At 35.8% G+C, this 22,125-nt stretch overlaps 3 protein-coding genes across 5 annotated transcripts in view; all 3 read right to left on the reverse strand.

Annotated features, from left to right (window-relative positions):
- Nucleotides 1–10,397, reverse strand: part of LOC106944913 (cAMP-specific 3',5'-cyclic phosphodiesterase 4C) — a 126,668-nt gene extending 116,271 nt beyond the window's left edge. The window contains exon 1 of the mRNA XM_015028241.1: nt 10,234–10,397. The gene's annotated coding sequence lies outside the window, so the exon portion shown is untranslated. The remainder of the gene's footprint in view (nt 1–10,233) is intronic.
- A 1,684-nt stretch (nt 10,398–12,081) lies between these two features.
- Nucleotides 12,082–20,678, reverse strand: cist1 (colon, intestine and stomach enriched 1). 3 transcript variants are annotated; one of them, XM_015028248.1, is made up of 4 exons: nt 20,212–20,678; nt 18,413–18,721; nt 16,146–16,300; nt 12,082–13,344 (listed from the first exon to the last, which is right to left on the reverse strand). In XM_015028248.1, exons 1-4 carry the CDS (start codon nt 20,270–20,272, stop codon nt 13,300–13,302), a joined length of 570 nt encoding a protein of 189 aa, XP_014883734.1. In that variant the 5' UTR covers nt 20,273–20,678; the 3' UTR covers nt 12,082–13,299. The 3 variants fall into 3 exon arrangements, with proteins under 3 accessions (XP_014883734.1, XP_014883735.1, XP_014883733.1); XM_015028249.1 differs by having other exon boundaries at nt 16,146–16,309; nt 18,413–18,712; nt 20,212–20,677; XM_015028247.1 differs by having other exon boundaries at nt 16,146–16,309; nt 20,212–20,675.
- Nucleotides 20,679–21,138: 460 nt separating this feature from the next.
- Nucleotides 21,139–22,125, reverse strand: part of mpv17l2 (MPV17 mitochondrial inner membrane protein like 2) — an 18,420-nt gene continuing 17,433 nt past the window's right edge. Inside the window, exon 6 of the mRNA XM_015028239.1 lies at nt 21,139–22,090. Within this exon, the coding sequence (XP_014883725.1) occupies nt 21,992–22,090 (99 nt within the window). The 3' untranslated portion in view covers nt 21,139–21,991. The remainder of the gene's footprint in view (nt 22,091–22,125) is intronic.

A 22,125-nucleotide genomic window follows, 5' to 3' on the forward strand; every position in this document is an offset into this window, starting at 1 on the left:
TATATATATATATATATATATATATATATATATATTTTATTTTTTATTTTTTTCTTTAAAAATGACAACAAATTTCCGAGAGTACATATTCATCCATTTTATAAGGGAAACTTTTGTGACTCTAAATGAGGTTTTCCAGCTGGACTGAAGGTAAAAACGGCTCTTTGGATTGTGAAGTTTGTCTGCACTGTGATATAAATCTGACATGATATAGACAGACATTTCTGGAGCCACTCTTTAATATAAAACTTTTTTTTTTTAAATCTCAGAGAACTGCAGCAAAGACTGCCATCTTGGGGTTACCATAGCAACCATTGGGTGCCATCTACACCCAATCAGTGGCTTTGAGTCAGAAAACGTCTCAATATCCTACAATCACAAATGTAAACTCTGGGAATTTAACTGTAATAATGAGGTTCAGTCAGATGAGACTAAGTTCAGGATGGTTTAATAAAAATAAAGCACATAATACACACTGAAAAGTTCGACATGGGAACTCTGTCCTTAAATTTAATAAAAATAAGGTTGATTCTTATATACGACTGAAAATTGAGTCCTTTAAAAAACCAAAACATGCAGCCAAAAATGGTCCAGCAGACACAAAATCAACTCTCTCCCCATTATCTTCAAATATCTAAAACAGAAATACTACAGAAAATGATGCTCCTGCACTTGAAGAATAATTTATTTTCCTGTGGTGTGAGAAGGCATGGAGGACGCTGAGGACAAAATCAACAAACTAGATGGATTTAATTTTCTTCCAAAACTACACGAGGTTTCCTAGATGGATTTCTCACATTTCTTAGATCAACAATATTCTTCAACTGGTGCAACAACGTCTCCATTGTTACAGGTTTGTGGATTTTGTCTGAACCAGCACTTCCTCTAGAGAGGCAGAAAATCTCAGTCATCCATCATAACAGTAGAGTACTGATGTAATTATTTTAAAAAGAAAACAGACGATTAGTTCAAGCTTCACTTCAAGCTTTTCTGGACAAACGATGTTTGTGTCTCAACCGTTTCTCTCATAATCTCAGTTCTCTGCAGGATATTCAGGTCAGTCAAGGTGAAGATATTTATAGATTAAATATTTTTATTCCTACTTATCAGTCATGTGTTATAATCTATCACTGTGCTGGAGATGCAAACAATTATAGCGTCATTTGAACTGCAGAACAAGTTATAAACTAAATAAAAGTGGAACAGGAACTACCAAGTCCTGGTAGCCCAGATGTTTGCTGTTTGGAGAGCTACAATTTATTCTCATCAAATAATCCTGTTTTATATTCTGGTTGTAGCGCAGGTCTGTCCAGAAGCAATAAAACAACACGTCACAATATCCAGTTATTAGTTTAAATTAGTTTCATGCTACGATGACAGAAACTGAAGAGCAGAGTAGAAAATAGAGCCTGAATATTTTTTATTTTTCTTTGTTGATACTTGAACCTGAGACTTCTGCCAAGAGCAAATAAACAAAGCAATCATTTCCAAAAAGGTTTTTAGGTCTACACAATATTTTTGATCTTTTTATAGAGTTGGAGCCTCAAGGCGCTAAAAACATAGCAGCAACTCATATTTGTTCAAACATGAATAAATGGAAAGTATTTTATATTAAACCTGAATCAGGACTTTTATCAAAATATCTAGAATGTCTGAAGGTAAAACCATAACTTTATACTTTTATTTTAATGGGACTTAATAAAACAAACAATTCTCAAAAACGATAGTCTAAGCAGAAAAACGGCACTGAGTTTCTTAGGAAAGAAAACCTCAACTTTTCAAATTATTTGAATCAAATATCATGTTCCTCTAATGTTTTCTTCATCAGGGTTTCATGATTAGCTGCCCAACTCTGCCTGTTTGCTACGAGCTGCGGTGGCTCAGACGGGCAGGATGTGGAGAACTGAGCTGCAGATTTACACACAGATCAATCTGATCCGCCTCAGCTGGATTCACAGAAAAATACAGAAGCTCATAAAGGCCAATTTTATCTGTCTCTCAGCCTGATTGTAGGCTTTGAAAATAACTTCTTCATATCCTTTTTTAAAGCATAGGGTTTCCTTCCTTTGTGATACTATAATCGCTACATGCTGAATGTTCTGTATAAATGACAAAGCAACTTTACACAGAAACTAGAATTTATGTATCATTCTTTGTTGAAATCAGGGTCGCAGAAAAATGTTTGTTATTGATAAAAATTTTGAAATTTTTTGTTTGTCCAAGTAGAAATGGACATTAAATCAATAACAATATGTATCACAATAGAGATTAGATCAATATCTATAGATAATAGTCTGATAAAATTTTCAATAACTTTACTGAACTCCAATCCAGAACTGCACAGCATTCTGGGAGATGTAGGCAGAGGAAAGACTTCGGCCACTCAACCCCTCATAGACAGCTAAACTGTGGCATCAATAACTCACTGGATCTTTGGTTACCTAGCAACAACCTGCTGAGTGACTTGTGGTTACCTAGCAACAACCTGTAGAGTTTAAGGTTTTGCCACTGTGCCTCATAACTGCTTAAAAAATAAAAAAACACTGGCCTGGAGTTAAAACTGGATAAAGCAGGAAAAGTTGTGTCACTAGTTAAGTAGTATTTCAAATATTTAAAACAAAAACATATCAATAAGTATTGATATGAAATACTTATTTCATAATATGTTCACATTTGGCTCAACATTATGTCCAACACCTGACTGGCCCAATTTGATATTTTTCCCAGTCAATAAAAGCACTAAGCACTAATAGCACACAGAGACAACAACACTCAGTGTGAAAGTTGTTACTAAGTGAAGTAACTGCTATTTTCAGGAAGACTAAATATTTAAAAAGTGTTAAAAGGGTAACACTTTTTTTTAGTTTTCTCTGTTTCCTGTACATTCAGGCAGAAGCTTCAGCGAATAACAGGAAGTTGAATGAAAGTTGCTCTGATCACATTTCTAACAGCGCTAACTGAATTAGTTATGCTACTTGCTAATACAGGATGCAAAGAAGAGCTTAAACTGTGAACATCAAAACCCTTTTGTCTTTGTTTTGAAACTGTTAAACTGCAGAGCATTTGGAATATTGTAAAATTATAATATTGGCTGTTTCTGAAAAACAGTTTAAAGTGCTGAAGGCGGAGGGGCGGGAAAAGTAGGAGCTTCTTAAAGAGACAGAGGCCCAAATTCAAGGTGTTAAATTGCTATGTCAATTTTCTTTTAAGTTATGTTTGATATATAAAGCTTTTTTATAACAAGTGAATGTAACAGTTACTTGGTTGTGCTAGAAAGCGTCATTAAGTGGCTGGAAAATACATATTACCTCCCCTTTAATGAAGAGATAATTCAGGATATTTGACTAGATTTTGCTAACCCAGAGGTCAGTCAAAACTTTTTTTGTTTCGCAGTTATATTAACTTTTTGTGCCCATCACTAACTATAGAATGGGAAAAAAAGGAAGAACTCATTTAACTTTGTAAAACTCCAGAGCAAATGGCCTTTCACTGAAATGTTAGATGTATGTAGTTCTTCTGTTTTGAAACAGAAAGTTCATTTTTAAGCTGCAGCTACAGCACACATCATGAATCATTACTTGTGATTTAACCCTTTGAAGCTTGAATTAACGCTGCATTTCCAAAGAAGAAAAGAGACATTTCAGTGGCCCAAAAACCTCCTGGCCTCTGGAAACGCTCCTCTGCAGTCTGCAGGAGCTTTTTCATCCGAGCTCTTTGCAGTTTAAAAATGCTTTTTGGCAATGGCAGCCGGAGCAGCGAGAGTGCACTCTGACATTCTGCCATGATCGTTTCTAAGGGTATCACTTCTCAAAAATAACGACAGCCTGACTTTTCTCAGATGAGAGCTGACATTTGCTGTGGCTCCAAGGAAGACATACTTCCACGAAATGCCACAAATGTCTCTAACAACTTAATTAATGAAAACTTCTCCATCCCTCAGGTAACACGACTGACTGTAATGATCTCTGTTTTTTAATATCAGGAGATCTCCTGCTGAGTCTGTGGGTTCTGCAGCAGTCAACCAAAACTTCAGACACTAATAAGCCTCTAATAAAGGTAGATACATCAGGCAGGTTAACTATTCATCTCAGTTCAATTATTAAGCTCAGATTAAAAATAAACTTTACCAGAAACCAAAAGGCTGGTATCGTGATCTTGGTTCTCCAAGCTCTTGGTTAAAGTTTCAAAACAATGATCATGTTGAATCTTATAGCAACGTGAAAGCAACCACAATGGTTAACCCATATTAAGCATATCCATCCGCCTCAACATCAAGCAACCACCAACCAACAAGGAAAGCGTTTAAAACTGCAGGTAAAATAAAGAAAATGGACCTTTTCGGGTCTTCCAGGAAGCCTGTTTTAGTAGACTCCCATATCCATTTCTGCTCAATCAGCCTGCCACATAATGAGTTTAACAGACAGACTGGAGGAGCGTGTTCCTACAGAGCACTTAGCCTTTTTAAGGTTTAGTCACATTACAGCCACCAGGAGTATTTTACTGGGATTTTATGGGACAAACCAACACAAGAACACAATGTTGTGCATAAATGTGAACTGGAAGGAAAATGATATGTTGCTTTTGAAGTTTCAGGCGAGACACATATCTATTTGTGTCTCTAGGCTGACAGGTTTTAGTCTCCGGTTTTTATTTGTAAAACATTTTGAAACCCTCCTAACCGTTTTTTTCTTCTGCTTCACAATAGAGCACAGTTTAATGCAATACACTGAAGTTAGTGGTTGTAAATGTAAAAATGGCTGTGAATACTGTGAGTCTGTTCTTCCCAAACTGAGGATCTTCATGCTGAAAGCTAACAGAGCTACCAACCACACCACCATTCAGCCCACAGGGCGAAACATGTTTCTGTTCAGTTTCATGCAAAACAATACTGCAATATTTCAAATTACTCATGGGTAAAAATGCTAATGTTTATATCATGTTAAATGTCTAAAAAGCCTGTCGCGAAAAGCAATTAATCAATTAATCACAAGATGAATTAAAATGAACTTCATCATTTCTATTCTGATGATTTCATAATCCATTTGTTTATGGTTTCGGTTGTAAGTTGTTTTTATTTCTGTTTATTGTTTCTGGTTGTTGGGTTTATATTTAAAGTGTCTTCCAGTTCCAGTGTTATTTGTTCTTTACGAGATTAAAGTCTATTTTATCACTTTAATTTTGTCAATATATTACTTGAACTTTGCCTCAAATAAACAATGTTATCGTTTATCGGAATTATTACAGGAACAATTTATTGTCCAGTAAAATTAGTTATCATGTAAGGCCTTTGTATACTTATCTCTATCAAATAAATAGATAAAGTGTAAGCAAAATAAAGAGTTGCTTTTACAACTCTTGCTACAAAACCTGTTAAAGGTTTAAGAGTATATTGGGATCACAATTCAAAAATAAAAACACATAAAAACACCAGATGGAAACGGTTCCATAACGGCAGTAAACATTAGATTTGGTCCATCATGACACTGAAGATCAGGGCAGCTGTGTTGGCGTCTTCCTCACTGATTCAGTGATAGCGATGAGCTGTTTCAATGCAAAACAGATCTGGTGGTGATGCGTCTTTATCGCATGCAGCAGGGGACAGATTCAGCTCCGTTCAGCTCTTAGACTCATTTCTGTTTTTACTAAAACTGTGACAGCGAACTCTGATGTCTTTTCTGATAGCAGAGGGTTGAATAAGACTGATTCCCACACTTCTGTTACAGCCCAGGCTTTCACATACAAAAAAGGTAAAATTATACATGATTTTCAATTTTTTAAAGAAGGTGATCAGCAACAAAAACATACTTTTTTTATTTGACTTTATATTAAATAATATTTAGGTTTTCTTGCTGTTGTATGGAACTGAATAAAGCCTAATCTAAAGTTTTTAAACAACTAAATATAACACAAGCTTTTGAACATCCCAAAGAAGTCAGTGCCTCATCAGTCATAAAATAAAAAAACATCACATTTAAATTTTCTCTATGTTTTGTGGCCACATATCCACCTAAAAATGAAGCCACATGCTTGATTAAGACAACAAAAACTGTGTGGTCTCTCTCCAACTTGTAACCACAAACTATAATGAGAGTGTATGTGTGTATATTTGAGTATATATATAATTTAAAGCCGTGCGGCGTCTGGCTAGGGCTGGGCAATAAATCAATAACAATATGATAGACATGTGATCAATATCAATAGATAATACGTCAGATAGAATATTCAATAATTTCACTGAAGTCCAATACAAAATCGCACAGCACTCAACCTCACAACCTGGTGGCTTCTACTAACTCCTCACTCTTTGGTTACCTAGCAACTCACTCACTCATTCTTTGGTTACCTAGCAACTCACTCACTCATTCTTTGGTTACCTAGCAACAACCTATTGAGTAACTGGCACAGCTGCAGTTTAAGATTTCTCCACTGTGCCTCATAACTGCTTAAATGTAATAATAATAAAAAACACAACATTGTGGATAAAACAGAAATGATCAGATCACCAGTTTGCTAGTATTTCAGACGTTCTAAAAAACAAATCAATAATTATTGACATCGACTAATATGAATCGCTTGTATTCTGATACAATACAGAATACAAGCGATTCTGTATTGTATCATATCACATTTGACATATCAAATGTGACATTGTTGTTTTTCTCTCTTAAGAGTAACACATTTAACTCGATTTAACAGTGAAGCTTTAATTGGCGGCTGTGTGAATTTGGTGCCGAAAGACAGCGGTACGCGTACGGCTACTGCTAAAGTTTCAAACCAAATCATTCTCTAATTACCTCTTTGGCTCTGATCATGGCCTCAAATTGAAGCTGTGTTGTCTGTGCTAACTGTTGCATTTAAATGAATGAATACAATCTTGACTCAGGTTGATAAGAAAACAGAAGATAATTTATATTTAATCATTGTTTTGCCAGGATTGAGGCAGTTTGCTGTTGCATTTTCTATATCTCCTAACGTAGCTGTTTATGTGTGGTTTAGGGAAAACCCTCCACAAGGCACATCAAAGTCGGTAATAATTAACCTCTCTGAGGTGAAGCGCCCCTGCCAGATTGTCCAATCGGCCACTGTATGGGGTGAAATCTCAAGACGTCTTTGATGCCATCTTTACGGTGACGCACAGTTGATAGCTGATTTACTTGTTAAAAACCTCTGATAAGAACTACACAGAAGTACTGCTGCACCAGAAACACAATGCAGAGAAAAAAATGTGACTCACTTGCTCCTTACATCCACATTGGCCATTCACGTAAGCCTCCATGAATCATTACAGTCAATATAGATATGGCAGCTGGGGGTTAGAGCAAAGTATGAAATATAAAACCGCCCGGCCAGGAGGGTCCAGCGTCTGGCCTTCATTCAGGAAATTTGCTGCTTCATTATGACTTGCTGTATTCAAAAATGACAACTAATTGCCTAATAGTACACTTTTTTACATAAATATTCAAAGATCTCATGAAATGATTGTTGAATTGACCAAAGTTAAGCTTTAAACCAAGAATAATATCAGAGTTTTACGTCTAAACTCCCAGAAACCGACCATATAATCAGCTTTCTGACCTTATATCCATACAAATACACACAGAAAACAACCTCAAGTAACCTTCAGAGCTGCAATTACAATAAACTCCACATTTTACTCATAAATCTATTTCCTATGGCAATCTTACAATAAGGTCTTTATCTTTTCTTATTTAATCAAAGCTTAGTCATCTTCTCAGCGGTAAATTCATTGGAACTGACAAGACAAATACCCGTTTTTCCCTGACATATTATCAGTGAGTCATGCATGACAGACAAAAGGCAAACTGAGGCATGCCTCTGCACACGTTTGCATCTCAAACAGATCTCAGATGCTGACAATTGAACGGAGCGGAAAAGGGAATCGGGCTCAGCGCTGGAGCAGAGCGCCATCTACTGGAGGAGCAAAGGGATGATGGGACGGTCAGCCCTGTTTACATTTGTCAAACTGATGACACTGAGAATTTTTTAAGTTTCCCACGGCACAAAAACAGGTCAGACTGAGGAAACCGCTTGGGGCCGTTTGAAAAATTACGTCACTCCTCTGTGAGTGTAGAAGAAAATCCCTGAAAGAAAGCGTCTATAGCTCCAACTGATGATGGATGGAGGAGAAGTTCTCACAGGTAAAGACAAAAATAATGGAATAAAGAACGACTTTAAACCACAATCAGAAAAAATAGTAATCAATGATCTACAGATTCCTTTGTTCTTGCATAAGTGAGCAAGAAACATAAACAGACACACAACGCAAAGATAACATCAATCTGTTTTTCTGAACAAAGCAGAAAGGAAAGGCAGAACGTTCGTCTTTGTCAAGCGGAGAAGATGTTCTTTGTCTCTGCCAGGGGTCACGAAGACGGAGTGAAGGAAGCAGATATGGAGGAAGGAAGAAGATAAAGGGAGGAGAGGAGGATGGGTAAATATTTTGGGGAAACACATTCCATGTTGGTTTACTCAGAACCCGAAGAGTCCAACAGGGATTACTGCAGTGAGTAACTCGGAAACAATGCAACCGTGTCTGCAGCAACGTCTTCTTTGTAAACATCTTGAAGATTATTTGACAAAAATTAGACAGGAATGTGTATTGAGAAACTACAACGTTGAATAAATACTGAAAAACAATGAATTCTTCTAACATTCAACTTTCAGATGAGGATTTTGTTTTCTAGGAGTTTCCAAAACAACCTGAATCGAATGACATTGACTGCAAAACAAGAATCGCTTGTGATGTTTGTATTTACATTTTTCTGAGTTGGACCTGGGAATGACAACAAAGTATAATAATAGCATATTTATTTGCATTTTCTATAATCATACACTATTGATGTTCACTAAAAAGGGGTGTTTATGTTTTTAAGATCAGATATTTACTGCTGCAAGTACCATCTTTTACACACAAGGCAGCCATAACGAGTTTTGAGGTTGAGATTAGCAGAGAACCTACAAATTTCAGTTTTAAATTCTGACATCTAAGGACCTACTTATTAATGTTTCCCTTTTAAAACTTCTAAAACTTCCACGTGAAAATAACATTCAAAATTGCCTGCTTGGGATTTGAATTCAATTCAAATTCAAATTCAAAAATACTTTATGGATCCGAAAGGACATTAAATATGAGAGATATTTATACATGTATGATGAGGGATTCCTGCAAAGTAAATACGCTGATTGACTAAAATATCGACAGCCATGCCATATCTAATAAATATGATTACATGCATGTTAAATATTCTATATAAAAATGTAAAATACATGTAAAGTTATTTTCTTTCATTGTTTCGGTCATGATAACTGTATGTTTAAAAACTTAATTTATCAATTTTTTTAAAACTGACATTGCTAGTTAAAATCCCACACTGAAATGAACTACTTTGTATTATAATCAAACTGGAGGGAATTTATCTGAATAAATCTATGTAACTGAATTGATCATACGGAGCAGATCTGTTTATTTTATAATAAAACATATATATGGCATTGTTGTGAATTAGAGCCAGTATGAATAAACCTAAGTGAATTAATTCTCAACATTCTTTAGTAAGACGTGTCACACTTGTATATACACACAGCTCTGGAAAAACTAAGAGAGCACTTAAAATGATCAGTTTCTCTGATTTTACTCTTTACAGGTATATGTTTGAGTAAAATGAACATTTTACTATTATTATTCTATGAAATTCCAAGCAAAAATGTTGTATTTATTTGCAGAAAATGAGAAATGGTCAACATAATGAAAAAGATGCAGTGCTTCAGAGCTCAAATAACGCAAAGAAAACAAGTTCATATTCATTTAGAAACAACAATACTAATGTTTTAACTCAGGAAGAGCTCAGAAATCAACATTTGGTGGAATAACCATGAGGTTTTCAGTGGGGTTCAGTACAGTGAGCTGTTAGTTTTTTTCCAGAGCTGTATTTACTGTGTGTGTGTTGGTATGGTGTTGCGGTAACCGCTGCTTTAATCATTTTAAGTGGACGCGTCACGATGAATAACAGAAAACAACCGAACTCCACATTACAATACGTGAAACCTGGCAACTCTAAACAAGAAGCTGTATTTTTATTGCATCTTTTAACATCTGCACTGAATTAAACGGTGCCAGGGAAGAAGCGGAGCTTCCTAACTGAGCGCATCTTCCGTCCCATCACCTCTGCTTTTAAAGTGGAGGAAAGTTTCATCGAGCCGTTTTTCACTCACCGCGGCGGCGGAGGAGTTTCTCCCTCTGGAGGAGTTGGTTGCTCTGAAGGTGACTGTCAGGTTACACTGCTGCACTTATCGCCGCGTCCCATTTTATTACTGCAGTTAAAAGTTGGTAACTTTAGACTTCAAACTCTGCAACTTGTCACCCGGGCTGCGTTCCCGGTGCCGTCACTGTGACGTCGGCCGTATGGTCACATGACAAGAAGCTGTGGCACGTAAACAATTTTACTACGCCGAGCACGAGGTCCGCTCTGCGGTTCCCTCTCTCTCTCTGTGTCCACTGTCCACTGTTATTCAGGAGAGACATGTTTACTCGTCAGATTAAACTTACCTTTTGAAAATAAATACATTTATGCTAGTCCTAAACATGCTTTTCATTAAGCCCGCATTTATATATTAGTTTTTTTTTTGTTTTATTTTCAGAAACACACATGGAGAAGCAGCATTAGCAAATTTCTGCAAATCTCATTTAAATCTAGACTAAAACTAACTATTTAGAGTTGTTTTTGAACCATAATAAATGGAATATTTACCATTTTAGCGATGAAACTTCATAAAATGTAATGTCTGTCCTTGGTTTTCGCAACTGTTGATTATATGTTATTTTTTTAATGTTTTCATGCTGTAAATCATTTACACCTTCTGTGTTGCTGAAATGTGCTAAACCAAATAAACTTTATTAGTCTGATGTAATCCTGAATGTCACTTTCATTAGCTGCAAGCAGAATCATAACTAACAGACGAAAATACTTAAATATTTGCCTGTTTATAATAAATCTATATGAATATAAGTCACTAAAATAAGTGAATTTTCAATAATATTCCAATGTATTTAACACGCCTGTGTGGATATTTTAAGTGTTTATTCTAATGATTATGGTGTATGTCTAATAAAACTAATACTTAATGTTTCATAAAACCCAGATGAAAGGATTTTTAATACAGACATATAAAACACTCAACTTTTTTCTTCTTTTTTAAAAACACTATACACAGATGCAAGTAAGAAAAAACATTTATTTTTTAGATGCTTATGTTGGGAGCAAAATCAAATTCCTCGTTTGTAGGCATAAATTTGGAAAACCAGCAGATTATAATTCTGCAATGCAGTGTTAGTTTTAATCTAAATAGAGCCTTGTTTCTTTGGATAGTTATAATGAAAACAATTTGTAAAACATTTCTGTTAAGTGTATTATAGTGGTGTAGTTTTACTTCAGTTTCTGGAGGATAACTGCAGTTGAAAATAGTTTTCTGTTTAATCGCTGGCATATTGACAGAAATTATTAATCTGCACTGTCTGAAGTAAATAAAACCTTTTACTCAGAGCTGATCTCATATAAAAATAAATCCAAGATAAAATGTTCTCTCTTTATGTGTGACAGAGAAATGCTTTAATTATTATAATATCCGCTCTATAGTCAGATCTGAAGATATTTTTTTCATTCATGATTTCTTTTACTTGTTAGATGAACTATTCATATTTATTATTGAATAAATGAAGTAAAAATTAAAATGAAATATTTTAGAGGTTCTGTTTGCACAATATCCACACAATCAGTTGATTAGTCTCCAATCTTCTCAGTGACAAATAAAGCTGCAGCCTTATAAGCTGAACCAGTTTGACCACAGCTACCAGTAACTTCACTTTCTCTGACCTTTTTGGGTAATCCTGCAGCCAGCAAGCTTTATCTCTGGTTGCAGAGTTATCTATGCAGGGAAACTTGATACGCTAACATATGGGTGGGGGTGGTCGGGGTAAAACAACAGACTGATATCGGGTGGCTCCTCTGGTATGTTTACATACCTACTAACCTCAGATGCACAAAGATGATGCAGGAATCATTAATTCATTTAACAGCTGCAATTTATTAAAACCCCTGACTCACACTAAGTCATTACTACAGCAGCAACATACTACAGTATGCCAGTAATAAAATAATGTTAACATTAAATGGGATTTATTTAGAGGTGTAAAATAAAGACAGAAATCATCTGAGTTTAAGAGCAAAGCCATTAGGATTTGAGGTAATAAAAAGCCTTTACGAGTTTAAAAGTAGCTATAAACTACACTTTTTATTGCATATATAATACGATATTAACTTCCAAAACACTCATGCATCGTATCACAGATTAATAATTAGATTTTTTTTTTTTTTGCCTGAAAAAACAGGCCTGGATTTGTAACAATCTGAAAAACTGATAACATCTTTATTCTGTCAGTCACAATAACTGGCACAGCATTATCTTTACCTTTAAATTCTCAAAACACATTATAGAATTATATAGGTATAATACAATACCTTGCAAAATTATTTATTTGTCTTTAACATTTTGCTTTCTGCTACATTACGACCACAAATGTTTCACTGTTTTTATTGGGATTTTATGTGATGGAGAAAAAGTACCACAGAGCAAAAGAGGAAACAGAAAAAAATGTTTTTTTTCTTGCAAACTAAAATGTGGAAAGTCTTACATACATTTGTATTCTGCCACTTTTACTCCTATACCTGCAGAAATCCATGGCAAACTACTGAAGTAATCCAATTAGTAAATATAATAGATAATAAATTATTAGTGGCATTTGGTGGTGGCTGCATCATGCTGTGGGAATGTTTGCCTAGCAGATACAAGGAAACTGATCAGAGTTGATGTGACCAAAGAAGAATGGAGATAAATGGAAATCCTAGAAGAAAACCCGTCAGAGGCCACAATAAAATATTTCCCCCCAAAGGCTTTTGTGCATTTAGATTACATTAGTCTACATGTAGAACTGAAGATTTTAAGGATACATTTCACTGTTTTCATTTATTTTTTTAGGCTAATTCTCTTCTCAAAAGAAAGGAAAGCAGAGCGAGGTCAGAGTTATTTGATTAAGAGTCCCCGTCTGAATCAAGTGAATTACCAGCAGCTAAGTAATCAAGTCAAAGTTGATCTAGTCAATTTCATTAGCATTGACAAAAGTGCAATTTACGATTATATATTTAAACTTAGAGTCCCTTCTGACTGTTGTTGACAGCCCAGAAACAATTGTTGATGAGTTGTTGTCCAGTGAAGAGTCTTCTGTCATTTTGTGTACTGAGCGAAGGGAGAGGCTTCGTTCACTTTACCCTGGAGAAAAGGCAAAAGAAGTTCAAACAATACGTCTTTATCATTAGAGCTTCCTGCTGTAGCATGTTTGAATAGCATGGATCTTTTTGACAACTTGCATTGTTGAATTTATAAGAACTAAAGTTTTTTCATGCACATATATAAAATAAAAAGGGACACAGTGCTTGTCTACAGTATGAACACTGGATGAGGACAGACAGACAGACAGACAGACAGACAGACAGACAGACAGACAGACAGACAGACAGACAGACAGACAGACAGACAGATAGACAGACAGACAGACAGACAGACAGATAGATAGATAGATAGATAGATAGATAGATAGATAGATAGATAGATAGATAGATAGATAGATAGATAGATAGATAGATAGATAGAAAGAAAGAATGTGGTGTGTTTAGTTAAAAAATAAAAATGGCGACCCACGCACCAACTCTGACAGATCATCAGTAAAGCTGATGATCTGTTTAAATGTTTAAATTAGCTAATCAACCACCGCTGTTAGCTTAGCTAATAGCAGCGGTAGCTAATCGATCACTTATTAATAATCGCAGAATAAACATAAAACCTAAAACCATAAAACTGTAATGAACCGAATGTTCTGTTCTTTGTGTGGGGAATGATTGAGTGTTTTTCTGGTGTTGGATCCGGACACATAGAGTGGCGTTGTTGTCGGTTGCTATGGCAACGGGTCTGCGTGTAGCGTGATGACCGATACAGAGGAGCGAGAAAAAAGAGGTTTTGAATTGTTCTTTAACGTGTTTCCCCTTTGCTGTGACTAAATTAATCATACCTACATCTCCTGGTTTCATGTAGTTAACGGAATTGCTCTACCGACGCAGCGCGACTACGGGCAGGATGTAAAATAATCGTCTTTTTGACGTTGTGCGCATGCGCGAAATTTCTGGACATAAACCATTATAAGTGGGAGTTTTTCTCCACATACTCTTCTTTTTCTGAGAAGAGTATAAATAATTTCCAGCATGACATTTGGTAATAAAACATAAATAAAAAGAGTCATTTTAAAATATTTTTTAATCCATGAGTATCAAAATGCATTAACATTATTGTATATAAACTTCCCAGCTATAAAGGATATAGTTTATCCTTGATAGGATAAACTTTATAGGATAAACTAACGTTTACCGTTAGTCCTTTTTCCTCCTTCTTTTGTTGTCATTTATTAACTCAGGGAGTAATCTTTCCACGCACAATTTGCAGAATCAGCTTTTTCTGTGGCCCCCACTGTTGGTTATGTATTTTGTGTTGTTCTCTCTGTAAAGTGCACTCTGTTCTAGTTCAGCACAACATCCTGACAAGGTTTTACTGCAGTTACTGTCATTGGACAATAAAGACTTACAAAACAGACTCTTTAAAAGACAAGCTGCCAAAATCCAACACTACGCATTTTCCGTTTTAGCTTGATTGAATAAATGTAATTATTCTGCACTATTTTAGGTTGTGACATCCAGTGGTATTTCACTGGGGCTGAAGTAATGAGTCTAATTTCATCATCATGGAGAGAGAAACCCCCTGCTTGATCCTGCATCTGAAACAATATGTGAAGACTCCAGGATGCTGACAGAGTATGAATACCTGCTGACAAACTGATGGGAGGCTGATAAGTTCTGTTTTGAAAAAACAAAGCTCTGTTATCAAACGTTCACCACACATCGTGGCCTACAAGATATTTTCACACACACAGACGATTGCCCTTAGACTTCCTGTTTGCGGAAAGAAAGAGTAGCAAACCAGTGAGCTCACTGCTGCAGGGAAGAAACAGAAAAAGAAACACGACCGCTTTTAAAACGCAGAAAACAATTCAACAGAAACTCTTTTTCCCTCATTGTCAGCCAATTTTGTAAAGCTTAAGTGTTTTGTTGTCTTTACTTTTAGCAATTTGGCTAACGCTGTAAAAACACAAAATCTTACCAAGTGTTTTTGTTTGGTTTCAAGTGCAAATATCTTGGTACACTTAAAATAAGACAAAAAAATAACACAAGTTACTTTTCAGCAAGATATAGGAGATTGTTTCAAGTCAGTAATTCTTGAATAATGATTTTAAAAAAGCATTTTTTCACAGACAGATTTTTTACACATATCATGGGAAAAAATATCTTGTTTTGAGTGAAATAATCTGCAAGTGGAACTAGTTATTTTTAATCAATATTAAATAAGTATTTACTGAAAACAAGTCTCTATATGTCACTGAAAAGAAAGCTAGTTTTATTTTATGATCAAACATACTTGGTAAGATTTTGTGTTTTTGCAGTGTGAACACTGTAAAAACATGTAGTTGGTATAATTCAACCAATTTTACGTGCTTGCAGTGTTCACACACGTGAACACTGCAAAAAAAAAAAAAATCTTATAGCAAAGTATGTCTACTTTTATCTAGAATATTTTAGTACATTTGCAATAAGACAAGTAACTTTTCAGTATGATATAGTAACTTGTTTTAAGTAAATATCTATTTATTTATTTCCACTGGCAGGTTATTGTACTTATAAGAAGACACATTTACCATGTTATAAGTAAAATAATCTGCCAGTGGACCTGGTACTTTTTCATTAATATTATGGAATTATTTACATAAAACAAGCTCTATATCCTGCTGAAAAATCACTAATAAGTTAGTTTTGTCTTATTTAATGCATACTGAAGTATTTGAACTAGACTCTAGATCAAAAATACTTGGTGTTTGTGTTTTTGCAGTGCAAAGCTGTATATTCTGCTTTACTGGAAAACATAAGTTAAAATCTATTTTAAAGCTTTAATCAAAACGGCTTTGGGCTCACCATGGGAACGTCTTCGAGCCTCTCAAAGTCGGACCTCGACGATCTGACGCATTTCACCATCATAACCACCAGTAAGAGGCCAAAGACAATAGTAAAGATGCAGATGACGGCCACCAGGCCAGGATTTTCTGCCAAGTTGTAATTTTCCTTGTTGCCTGAAAGATTTGAGGTTAATCACACAAAGAAAAACTGTAATTAATAAGTTATTAACAGTGTGCAAAACCTAAATTCGGGATTTCTGAATATTTTAGAATCTGTACCAAAGACCGAGTTGCACTGGTTAAGTAGCAAGAAAAATGTCAATAAGTTAAGTGAAAAGGGGGATGGGAAGAAAAAAAATGTCTGCTTTGCTCAGCATAGTGTTGCCAACTCTTCAGAAATGAAATGTGCCACTGGATGGCCAAAGACCTGCATATCTTACTAAAGTCATGCCCTACATTGGATGACTGGATATTGGATAGTTATTGTGATAGATGCCATAGGAGAAAGCAATAAGATTATGGCAAGGACAAAAAAAGGAGCAAAAAGGAAAACACACCCTGAACTACAAAGGAACTTTGTCTTTTTTTAATATGATAATACCAACTCTCCTTACCTCCCATTTTATTCCAGCCTCTGAAGAACATAAAATGCCTTAGGAGAACACAGTGCTGCACTATTAACTATTCTCTTTACTCCAAGTTAATGGCTGCTGGTTTTTCTCAGACAGAAAAAATATTAAATGAATTTGAATAATAAACTGAGCTTACATATTCAATCATTTTTTCTGATGCCAAAGCACATCTGGTGTGTCTTTGCCTTAATAAGCTGCCACTACTGAATCTGTGTCATCAAAGCTTTAGCCCTTTGTCTACCATCAATATCTCTTCAATCAATTACAGCTACAGTTGGGCTATAGAAACATTTTTAGTTTCCCTCAAAGGTTCTTCAGCTCTTGGGATCCTGATCCTAGTTTTTGAAACTACTTCCCAATAACTGTTTGCTAAAGACATTTCTTCCAGAAGTGTTTGGTAGAACATGCTTGACTCTCTGACCAGTCATGGCTTAGACCAGTGTTTCTCAATCCTGGTCCTCACCGCCCCCCTGTCCTGCATGTTTTAGGTATTTCCCTTCTGCCACACACCTGAATTGTATCTCTGGGCGATTAACAGGCTTCTGCAGTACTTGATGGTCATGCAGTCATTTGAATCAGCTGTTCTGGAGTAGAGGCACATCTAAAACATGCAGAGCTGGGGGGTGGTGAGGACCAGGGTTGAGAAACACTGGCTTAGACACAGAATGTCTCTGAATATCCTGAGGTGTTTCTGGGATATCAGCAGTAGATCTGGAGACTTTATGCTCTGCAGCTGCTTTCAGCTCATCTGTTTGTAGCTTTGGAGGTCAAATAAGCCGAGACATTTAGATCTATTGTGTGTCTTTTGTGGGTGGATTGCAAAACTCTGTAGTTGGTTGGAAACCAACATCTATGTTGTTGCATAATTGCAACATTTCCTGTTGGGTTTCTGTACTGTTTCCAATGCCACTTGCTTTAGTTAAAAGTTATTTTATAGTTGATTTAATTTTAGAGGTGACCTATATTGCTTCCTTGAACAGGTTAGAATAAGTTTGTGGGTTAAAAAAACATGTTCATTGCCTTTTTTACACAAAATCAATCTTAGATAATGAGATTTGGTCAGTTCTGTTCTGCCTATTTGAGCTCCTTCCAGATTGAGCTATTTTAGGGCATCTTGTCACTTTAAATCCAAATAAGCTGCTGCTCAATGTTTAAACTCGCACGTAAAAATGACTGCAAACAGATGCACAATTATACATCTTTGAAAAGCGTAAGTTGAGCTTCCTGCACAACCAACAAGAATATAGCAAGTGGTTTCTAAAAGGTGAGTCAACAACAAAACACTTGTCGTTTCCAGCAGCCATTGTACAGCGCATACAGCAGTAAAACCAGCTGACCAAACATGCTGAGCTCTACTTGGGTTGCTAGGTAATGGGCTGGGCTTCTCTGGGGTTGCTAGGTGAGGGGGAGTGCCTGCTAATTTGTGATGTTACATTCAGGAAGTTTTTGAAACGGGTCATTTTAAAGATACCAAAAAACATGAACTAATTGTTAAAAACTGTGTGTTTATTTTTTAAAGCACTTGGGCTGTTTTTAGAAGCAGCAGAAACCCAAATGGAAGTACAAAAATGTGTAGAACATGAATTTTGTATAATATCTCCTCTTTAAAAACCCTGTAAATCAGAATAAATCTGAGTCCACACAGAAATCTGACCTGAACTGGTTTTGTTTCCTGAGGTACCAGCTGTGACATTCAGAGACTCGGATGTCAGCGGGACCGTCTGGTTCTGAGTGACGGTCTCATTGGACGTTTGGGTGACCGTGACCGTTGTGTTCAGGGTAGCGCTGCTCAGGCTGGTCTGCTCTGCTGTCTGTGGTGAAGCTGAAGTAAGGTTGGTGGTCGTCTGCGTCGTCGTTTGAAGCTGGGGTGTGACGGCTGAGGTTTCCACTGTGGATGATGTTGTTAAGCTCTGGGTAGCATAGGAAGCAGTCGTAGCCGTCACAGTAGGGGAAACTGTGCTCCCTGCCAAAGGTAAACAAAAAGAAACAATGTGATTACGTATTTATTGATCAGGTTGATCTTCGTAAACAATCATTGGAATTTTAGGGCTGAGAGCTTAAATGACATTTCAATCATTAAAAAATATATTTCCTGTTCGCTTTAAAATGGCTGCAGGTTCATCCAGAGCGCCTAAACTGAAACCTCGTTTATACAAGATGATTGTTTTCAAAGTCAAGGTTTATGCCTCTCCTGTATTTTTAAAGTGAACATCCTACGTTTCTTGGCTAGTTAAATTAATTAGCCTGTCAACTTGCTCTAAACAAACTCCCTTTGATAGAATCAGTAACAGATTTAATAAAACTGGCAAACTCATTTTCATTTTGGCCAAATCAAGATCATGAAGATCACCTCAAAGAGCCGGTTGGGGAGGAATACATTGATGAGACCCAATAACAAACTATTACAATATTAATAAATAATCATCTCTGCATTCGAAAATACTTCTTAAAATTAAATATTTAACATGTTTTCACAGTCATGTAATTTGGCCACATACAGATGAAAATAGCTTTAATTTGATTGATAAAATAGTATTTAAGCACAAAACTGTTTCTTTGAAGGTTCTCTGGAGTATAAAGGGCCACATAAAAAGCCATGGCGGGCCGAATTTGGCCCCTGGGCCTTGAGTTTGACACATGTTCTAAAACTTCAGGCCAGTTTCTGTTTCGCCTTATTTGATCAACAGACAAGTTCAAAACGTTTAAATAGCTTATAAAAGTAAAAGTCACTTATTAGAGAAAGTAAAAGTGATGTTAAATAGATTCATTTGACAGAGCAAAATATTTCAATCCCCTTTTTTTTTAATCTTGTAATTTCAACTCTTATGGCTTTCAGGTCATGAAAACCCAAAATTCAGTGTCGGAAAATTATTAAATCTAATCTTTGCTCAGCCAATCCGCGATAAGGAAAACAATTGGCGCTTCTGGATTGGCTGCTTTGACTGTTTTTGATGAAAATACTAATTTCACAACATATCAACAACTGGTAAAGATTTCGTAATACATTAAAAAAAACATTTATAAACCATATAAAGAACTCTGAGGCAGGAGTTTTCCTCATTGACTGACATACTTTCCACTTCAGAGGCTTCTATTATAACTTCATTTACTTAGTTGTGCTTATTGAGAAACATCAGCCTCTACATTACAGACAGCGCTAACCAATATTACTGTCACCAACCACATCTTTACTTTTGTTCACACACTATAAATATAAACCTGATTAATTACTTGCAGTTTAAAATGGGTAAACTTTGATAAAAGTTGATATCTGAAAACGACGTCTTCCTGTTAACAGAGAAACACCCTGCACCACACAACCACCTCAAGCAAGCTTTCAGAACGTCCCTCTTCCTGTTTGCATACATTTGCATCTTGAACGGGACTTAAAAATAAAACTCAGCTCTCGGCACATTAAACTTGTGAATTTAGCAGACAGAAAGGTTTACTCACCACGGCAGGCTGTCGCTGTGAGCAGGGAAAGCAGGACAGTGAGGTGCATCGCTGCTGGCATGTTGAGAGAGGAAGCGTTTGCTGCTCCGTCATATCAGTGACATTCAAACACAAACCCGCAGGCTCACATCCTTGACAGCAGGATGTGTTCAACAGGAGCGCTATAAACGTGAGCTGGCACATATCAGATGCTGCGGGCCGCTCAAATATTTGAACAAAGTGGAGTTTGTTTGCGTTGCTGCCGCCAGCTTCTCACTCCTGAGCAGGTTTTCACTGATTAAAGGGACTTTCTTTGCCTGTTTTTTTTTTTTTTTACTTTATTTCTCTTTCCTTGTTTTAGGTTTTACTTCCAGGGTTGATTTCTGTTTGTTTCTGTTCCATCACACCAGAGTTCTGTTTGCTAATCGCGCCTGTTAATTTCCTGATCTGCTGATGTTTATTTCTTACTTTGCAGCAGTTTTAGTTTGGGAGCCGATTAGCTGATAATAAATAAATAAAATTTATTTATTTTCAACTAAGCTGTATGGAGTGTTAGGGTCACTGTAGAAAGAGGGGAAAATTTCTACCATTGTAGATATAAAAAAAATGAAGAGTAAATTTCCACCAACAAATTCAGAAATTTTAAGGTTAATCTCAGAAATTTTCTTCCAAAATAATAAAAAAATATTCCAAGTTTGAAAACTCAAAAATTTGCTAGAAAAATTCATATTTTGAGATTAATTTCAGACATTTTCTAGAAAAAACATGAACATTTCTTAGTCCATCTTATGAGTTTTGGAAAATTTCTCAAAACATTTTTTTTTTTTTTACTTTTCAAACTCAAGAATTAAATTATAAATGTATACTTTCATGTTCAGATACTCCAGTCATATAAACATACCACTAAGAGCAAAACATATTGGTTAGAAACAAAATAAATTTAGGGAATAAAGTTTTTAATTATTCATGTTTAATTCTGCTTTAATGTCATGTAATAAATATTTTCTCCATGTTCATACAACACCGATTATCACTCATTTTCAAGACAAAACATGTTAACAAAAAAATAAAAATTGAAAAAAAAAATCTATAATTTCTTTACAGACTTCTGTCTTTAACCAATTCTCTACATCATTTAGAAGAGTGCAATCGTACAAATAAGAAAAACTACAAATATTCATTAATTGATTAAATTCACCCAAAAAAAACCCTAACTGATAAATTGATTGGTGGAAACATTTTGTTTCACACATTAGACTGAAAAGTGATAAATATTCAGTTTAACAGGATTGAAGTTTATATTTACAGTCTACAGTTCTGTGAAATATTGGATTTAACTATAATCATCTTATAAATCCATCAGACATCATTCATCAGGAATCATAAAGGATAAACAGTCAGCAGAGATTATTTGGCACAATAATGTTGAGAACTGGGCTGCATGTTAAGGCAAAGATCCTCATGGTGAAGCTGGGCTTAAAACACTTCTGATACTTATACGGAAATATTTAAACAACACAGAAATATAGAGGTACGCGTCAGCTTATAGCTTTAGTCGAGACAAAACGCTTCAACAATCACAACGTCTGGAAACAGGAATATCAGCGGTGAGGGCAGTGAAGCTGCTGTCGTCCCTGAATGCTCCAACGGGAGTCCACCTCTTTCACACACACACAAAACAGGACGAAAATTTAAAAATATGCAGCTCCTCATAGATAAATGCCTTCTTACAGAGTCCTTCAAGAGAAGGAGTTAGAGTCTGAAAATATAATTTAATTAACGTCACGGATAATGAGGAACTCTAAGCTTTTTCCTCCAGAGGTTTAGAAGATGTCAGATCTTCCTGCTGTGAATCCACAGAGCTGCTGTCAGATGTCAGGTCAACCTGCCGGCTCTCATCCTGCCAACAAAACAAGAAGCAACAGATGTAAAAAA

Source organism: Poecilia latipinna, unplaced genomic scaffold, assembly GCF_001443285.1.
Source record: "Poecilia latipinna isolate Pla-1442-1.1 unplaced genomic scaffold, P_latipinna-1.0 Scaffold118, whole genome shotgun sequence".
Lineage (NCBI taxonomy): Eukaryota > Metazoa > Chordata > Actinopteri > Cyprinodontiformes > Poeciliidae > Poecilia > Poecilia latipinna.

Bases quoted from the DNA above. Each gene is read 5' to 3' on its own strand.
- cist1 (XM_015028247.1), bottom strand. From the start codon at position 20,272: ATGCCAGCAGCGATGCACCTCACTGTCCTGCTTTCCCTGCTCACAGCG. The intron at 18,722-20,211 runs GTGAGTAAACCT...TACCTTTGGCAG, and splicing joins CACAGCGACAGCCTGCCGTG to GGAGCACAGTTTCCCCTACT. The intron at 16,310-18,412 runs GTCAGATTTCTG...GATTAACCTCAA, and splicing joins AGGAAACAAAACCAGTTCAG to ATCTTTCAGGCAACAAGGAA.